This window comes from Vipera ursinii (assembly GCF_947247035.1).
Source record: "Vipera ursinii genome assembly, chromosome: 3".
Lineage (NCBI taxonomy): Eukaryota > Metazoa > Chordata > Lepidosauria > Squamata > Viperidae > Vipera > Vipera ursinii.
Window position 1 is genome coordinate 74693801 of NC_139516.1, and position 7420 is coordinate 74701220.

The following is a 7420-nucleotide window of genomic DNA, read 5'->3' on the forward strand; positions in this document are numbered from 1 at the left end:
GCAAACTTAGGGCATGGCAAAAGCAAGTGACCCATGCTGAATTTAAAACATTACATTTTCTTTGGATCCAAACAGCTGCAAATACTTACTCCTGCCAGAATATAATTTTCCAAGTGGAACTCTGTTCAAAAATATCTAAACTACTGAATTATGCAGTGTCCTTTTGAATCTATTTTCTCCTATAGGTGAAATCTTGTGTAGTATTATTAGAATATATATAATCCAAGTAGATTAGCAAACACTCAGATGTCAGTTGAAATTAAGGGTTAAAATTAACCTGTTATTTGGAAAAATGATAACTTATTATTCCTTTTCATTAACATGAAACCATTGTTTTAATCAAATAGCATCAATTACTTGTTGTTCATTAAGTTTATTTTCCTATTTATGTCTCTTATTACTAGCAAAAATCAGCTATCTATCTCCAGTACAGGACATTCACTCTTTGTAGCTAATGAAGTATAGCTGATGAAAGTTTATGCTTTTTAATAAACTTTCTTAGTTGGAAAGTGATATAGGAAGTACTTGACTTACAATCATTCATTTAACGCCCATTTAAAGTTACAAAAGAACTTACTGTATTTTCTGGCGTATAAGACTACTTTTTAACCCATGAAAATCTTCTCAAAAGTGAGGGGTCGTCTTATACGCCGGGTGCTGAAAATTTAGAGACAGGGCTGGCTGGAAAACCTGGAGCGGATCTTCCATTTAGTCTGTGCAGGGAAAGCGGGACCAATTGGAGAAGAAGCTGCAGTCTGTGATTTTTTTTACAGCGTTTATAGGGTTTCCTGCCTTAGCAGGGGGTTGGACTACATGACCTCCAAGGTCCCCTCCAAATTATTATTATTATTATTATTATTATTATTATTATATTATTATTGTTTAATCCACTTGCACTGTTTTATGTTTACATGTTTGATGACAAACAGCCTTATGTTTATAAGTGACAGTTTTCCTACTAAGCACCTGCATGTCATAAGCATTTGAATTAAAATTACCATATTAAAATCAAATCTGATGTTTTTTAATTTTTATTTAGTGTGCGTTGGAAGAGGGGTAGTCTTATACGGCGAGTATAGCCCAAACCCTATAATTTAACAGGAAATGTAGGGGGTCGTCTTATACGCCCAGTCGTCTTATTTGCCGGAAAATACGGTAGGACCACTTCTCACACTTATGACCACTGCAGCATACCCAGTCACATGATCAAACTTGGGTGCTTGGCAACCGGCCTGTATGTACAATGGTGGGCAATGTCGCAGGGTGCTGGAATTGTCATTTGCAACCTTCCTAGGGAGCTTCTTGATAAGCGTTATCAATGGAAGAAGCCAAATTTGCTTAACAACCACATTATTCACTTAACTACTTTAATGATTCACTTCACCATGGCAAAAAAAGGTCATAAAATGGGGCATGTTGCCTTGTTGAGCAACAGAAATGTTGGGCTCAATTGTGGTAGTAAATTTAGGGTTACCTGAATCAGATTCCTGATTTTTTACCATCAGAAACTTAACAGAGCTCTGCTCCTATTCCTGCTGGTACCACCTAAAATTCTGCACATAGCAAGATGATATAAAATTGCAAATGTTTGCTCTTATGGAGAAGAGTCAGAATAGATTAATATACAAACTTAAACAGCAGCACTAATTTGTGTACAGTATATATTTATCATGATAACTTGTTACAGCAAATCATACTTACAATCATTGTTTGGGGGAGCAACTTTCTTAGGTTCTGGTTGATCTGCAAAATTAAAAATTTTTTAAATGTTTTGGGTCATAAATATAGATAACTTAAATAAATGGCTGTTCCAGAAGTTCAGAATGCAACTTGTCCAGTGCATTTTAGCATGTTTTTGAATTTTCAGGGAATAGATCATCTAAACAAAGAAAAATCTTATGTGTTTAACATTTGGTTAGTGTAATTGGGGAAAAACGCAAAGTACTTTCATTTATCATATATCATGTTCAATAAAAACACACAGGTTTAAAAACGGTATCATGGATATCCAGGCACTAAAATGTAACCAACATTTAACTGTATTATTAGCAATTTGACACTAAAGCTAATGATGCTTCTGTAACAAAAACTGAAACCACCATTGTGAGAAATAATCATTCTACAATTAAGTCTGACAACAACCACAATATTAAACAGAAAATCAAAGTTTAAAATTTAACCAACACATAGCAATACAATCTCAAACTGGGGGACTATCATTCAAGCTTCCTTTTCAAATACTGAAAATTTCACAGCATAAGACTTCAAACAAGAGATTCAAAACCACTACCATAGCTACTATCCAAATTCGTTTAGTATGAGTGAAAGTCGCAGATAACCAAAATCTGATAAAAATTACTTTAAATGTTTCCTTCCCACCCCATATTAAGGAATACATGAACCACCATGATTAAGTGCAGTAAAAGTCAGACACATATTCCAAGAAATGTGTGTGTCATCCATTGCAAAAGATTCACTAGTTCATTTCACGTTTACATACTAAACACAGGTAATAAATAAAAATTCCTGCCTTTAAAAGGAGAGGGCATTCCCTCCCAGTGTGTTGTACTGCTCGGACTTGTCCAAGAGCCATCTACACATAAAATAAAAAGAATACATTACATACATCATTTGAAGCATCATTAGCTCAATCTTGAATATTAAAAGCCTCACCATTAATAAAAGGCACTTCATTAAAGTACACAAGTACTCCTTGTCAAGAGCCTTGGAAATTCTCTGCAAACAAAATTATATTCCTTCAAAACCTACATCACTTCCATGATCAGAAATCTGTCTTCATGAATTTAAAAAATACTACACACTTTTAAAAGATACACACGGTAAACTCGTTTAAGCCCATGAGCCTAAAAATTAAGCTTGCTATAGATTTCATTAACACATTGTAGAAGGAAAAAAAGTCACAACATCATCTTATCTGGGTTCAAACAAATTAGAAGACATTTTCTCCAAAATCTAGCTGTAAATTTGTAATTTTGGTAAAATTAAGTTTCATTTTAAAATGTTGCACCTGCACAATGCAAAGTCTGAATGAATAATTCAAGAATATTCTGAATTGACTATAGAATTTGTTAATGTTTTAATACAAAGATGAATTTTCAAAGAACATTTACCTACCTTCCCAGATTCTTAAAATGTAAACATCATTGCTATCTACTTTTACGAGTACCCTAGCTAGCTTTTATAAAGTCATATCTAAAGATCACATATATGCTTGAGATGGACTATTTCATCTTTTAAGCAGAAACTGCACAAACTCTCACACACACTCTTCAGTTTATAATTTTGAGAAAATATATATTAGCATCTTGCGGCATACCTCCATCTTCAAGTGGTCTTTTTTGTCCCCCATAACTGTAATCATTTGAATTCACAGATGTCCCTGATTCATTTCCAATTTTTGCTGCAATCTGGAAAAAAGATGCACATTTACTTTTACCAACAGAATTACATCATACTACTGAATATAGCACAAATAAAGCACAATGTGTTTCCCCTCCGAAAGAGGCACCAGGTCTTATTTTCAGGGGGTGTCTTTTCCACTCACCTCATGGTGGTGGTACTGACAGCATCGCCTGCCCACTTCTTCTCGACAGCCCCGCTCACCCTGCCTACTTCTTCTGTGGCCGAAGGAGCAGCTTCATTCTGCAGTTGAGAATGGAGCTCCAGCCAAGCATTTCTTAGAGGCCTTCTGGAAAGGCCTCTGACTACAAAATGCAGGCCACAGCTCCATTCTCAGCTGAACAATGAAGCTGCTCCTTCAGCTGGTGAGGCAAGTGTCGATCCATGGTAGGCCTAGCTGCAATGGTAAGCTCCAACCCCCCACCCCCACCTGATTTTTTAGGTGTGCGCCTCGCCCCAAAACTAGGGCTTATTTTGGGGGTAGGTCTTACTTTTGGGGAAACACGGTACTTAGCATCCATACAAGAAGCATTCCTTTATTATGAAATCATTACTGATAAGTTTTATACAGGCTCCACTGATTACTAAATATATGACACAAATATTCTATATTTGTTGCAGTCATTAATGAATATTTATGAAACTGCTTAACATACTAGTTGCTACTAGCTAACCATGGTCTGTTTTGTCTAAACCAGACATGTCAAACACAAGGCCCGGGGGCCGGATCCGGCCCGTGAAGTGGTTTCATGCGGCCCGCGAAGCCAACCTGGAAACAGTGAGGGAACGGCCCCCACTGCCTTGGCCCTGGCCCAGAGACCCTCTTTCTGCCAGAGACCCTCAGATCTGTCCCACTCCTGCCCAGGTCCCCATAGGCACCCTTGATGCGAACAATGTAGGGCTGGCCAAGCCCATCCAGTAGGCCATACGCACTCTAGCCATGCCCACCCAGGCCGTACCCACCCAGCCCCTTGAGGGCAACCACAATGCTGATGCGGCCCTCAATGAAATTGAGTTTGACACCCCTGGTCTAAAATATTAAAAGAAAAGGAATTGGGAAAGAACCTATACCTTGATATATAAATCTATCTGATCCTTTACAGCCTACCAATGAAAGAACTTGGCTGAACAGTCCAGTACCCATTATCAATCTGTGTAGACTCCCCATAACAGAGCCAACGGGAAATATGAATTGAATGAATCTACACTACCAAGAATACAGAACTATACTTAGTGCCGTTATAGACTAGGACTGTGTACTATATATTTAAAATCTACTAAATGTTAGACAAGGCCCCCCTCTTTTTAAAACATGATCACATAATGTGCTTCTATCAGCAGTCCAATCTTATTTGTGCTTCCAAAAAGTCAATCACATTTGTTTCAGAGCACTTCAGCAGAGCTTACTGCTAAGAATAAGCTATTTAACATAATCTTGATGAAATACCCAAGTGCAGTTGAAAAAGATCAGCCCAAGATCATGCAAATGACTTTGTCTGCAGGTTTCTAACCTGATGCCTTAACTACTACCCCAAGGTAAGATATAATAATTTGCTCACCAATGTATAAGTGTCAGACAACTTCAAAATAACTGTTACCACTACATCTCTCTTTGATTGCACCATTTTCATTTTTCCCTTCTGTTCCATGTGAAATATTCTTTCTGCCTTTAATCTGAAGTAAATAACATTTTGAGTTGAAATCCAAATCAACTCAATTTCAAATTCAACTCCAATAGAAACTAATGAAGGAGAGAACCAACCTAGAACTAAGGAGAAATTTCCTTACAGAACAATTGATCAATGGAATTACTTGCCTCCAAAACTTGTGGGTGCTCCAACACTGGAGACTTTTAGGACAAAATTGGTCAACCATTTGTCTGAAATGGTGTATAGGGTTTCCTGTTTGAGCAGGGTACCTCCAAGGTACCTTCCAACTGTTATTCTGTTATTCAAACAAAAGTTAATAGGAGTAAATAAGGAACTGATTAAATTGAAGGTACTTGCCATGTTTAAGCCAATCCAATAGATCAAACTTGACTTGGCACTGGATTGCATATAACACTGGGAACTTTTTCAAGCTCCCTCAACTTCAGGGTTAGTATCCCCTTAAGTCCCCCCCCCCCCCCCGCAATCATACATTTAACTTAGAACATTATTGCTTGTATAGTTTTAAGATGTCATATATATTCTCTTCCCTTCTTCCACTAGGCCTAATGGTATAACTTATCTCTTTTTAAAGGAAACGTGGTGATTTTATTCCTATTTAAGAAGATGCACTAACACTGAAAGTCATTTTGAATTTGAAAACTGTACTGCATGTGGTCTCCACTGCATATATGCTTTTCTCTTTCTATAATTGATTATATTTCAAAAATGTGAAATTTCTTTATTAAAACACAAAGAGAAACAGGAAACGAAGCCTCACATTACATTATTTTAAAACAATCTCTTCAGTAATATAACAGCTCACAGAAGCCAAGAGTCCATGTTTTCTACTTCACTAAAATGCTTCAACAAGATTGTTTTGCCCATTTTTCAATTAGCTGAATTTTCACTGAAAATGAAAAGAATTCTAAATCAAATTTTATCTTTGCTTCCATCAATGAAATACACTTAAAAGAGTTCAAAGCCCGAGAACCAGCACTGAACACTTCCAACAGGAAAAGAGGGGAAACATCTATTTTAGTCACAGAAAGCCCAAAACTGAAGGGGGAAAAAAAATGTCAAGAGCAATTTCTAAATATTAGACTACCTGGAAACCCTTAACACATCATCTCTACAACGCTTTATTATTAAGAAAATAGGTGGGCCGGATGAAAGCTGGGTGTGTATGTGTGCGCAATATGTGCCTCCTTGGCCTTCCCTACAGAAACAAAAGAAACTATTACACATAGTGCAGCCTATATTTTGTGCACGGAAAAGTTGAAGTCTTTTAACAGAAACAGAGAGCGCCAGATTATAGGAATCCGCTCTAAAAGCCAACAGTTTCCCAATTACCGACATTCTCCCGCGAGCGAGATGCAAGCGAATATAATGGAAAATATTGTACAACACGTCAGCATTAGGCGGCGGCGGCGGCGGGGGGGAAAGGTAAACCCTTTTGCACAGTGGAAGAGTGGATCGACCTGGGGAGGGGTGGGGGTGGGTGTCAGAAAAGCGGACACACCCGACTCCCTTTTAGTTTGTTTCTCAAAATAAATGAAGGCACCGCCATTTCCAGAAGGCAAAGCAAAGGCAGGATGTTAAGGGGAAGTAACTTTCCGCCAAAGGCGGAGAGTTTAAAAAGTACAAACTCATTCAGTTTATCTGAATCTCAACCTAACCCTTTTTCTCTTTCTCCGCCTTCCTCCACACAGCGGAAACATAATGGATACCAGGCGATTTGTCGGCCTACGCGCCTTTTTGTAGGTAGCGATGGGACCAAATCCTGCGCCGAGTCCTGAGGGGAAAAAAAAAGCCTCCCAAAGGCCACCCCAGCCCTTCAAAGGGGCCACTCGGAACGCCTCCGCAATGGCGGCGGGCCTTGGGTTGTCTCCCATTTGCGAAAGAAGCCGAGGGGTGAATGAGAGAAGCCAGCGGCCTGCTTGAAAGTCTGAGGAGCCAGTCAGGGGAAAAAAAATATCCCTTCAGGGCTCGTAATACACACCTGCCTAGCCCGTTGCAGCGCGTCTTTGAAAGCATCATTGACTGCCCCGCCGCCTCCTCCACCTCCACCGGGTGCTCCCGAAGAAGGAGGGGGCACCGTAGAATAATCCGACATGTCTCCTTCGCTACTTCCTACCGTCCTCCCAGCCTGCCAAGAAAGAAAGAAAATGGCGGCGGGCGGGAGCCTTTCACATTCTTGCGTCGCATCGTGTTTCGCGAGAGGAGGAGGGGAGGCCGCTAATACCCTCGCGAGACCTCTCGAGAAAAAGACGCGAGATTTCGAGCCGGAGCAAAACCGAGATGACGAAGGCTTGGAAAAGGGGAAGGTTTTCCCCCCTCCTCCGCGCCGCTCA

General features: G+C 39.4%; 1 protein-coding gene across 7 annotated transcripts in view; it reads right to left on the reverse strand.

Moving 5' to 3' along the window:
- FUBP1 (far upstream element binding protein 1) overlaps positions 1-7397 on the reverse strand; it is a 29274-nt gene extending 21877 nt beyond the window's left edge. For 3 of the 7 annotated variants that reach the window (XR_014492097.1, XM_083359401.1, XM_083359400.1), the window contains exons 1-4: positions 7069-7397; positions 3338-3428; positions 2531-2593; positions 1702-1743 (exon numbers count right to left, since the gene is read on the reverse strand). Coding sequence is in view for 6 of the 7 variants with exons in the window: in XM_083359401.1 (XP_083215527.1) it covers positions 1702-1743; positions 2531-2593; positions 3338-3428; positions 7069-7182 (310 nt within the window). In the remaining variant the exon portion in view is untranslated. The remainder of the gene's footprint in view (positions 1-1701; positions 1744-2530; positions 2594-3337; positions 3429-7068) is intronic. The other 4 variants (XM_083359404.1, XM_083359402.1, XM_083359403.1 and 1 more) reach the window with 3 other exon arrangements.
- Positions 7398-7420: the final 23 nt, after the last annotated feature.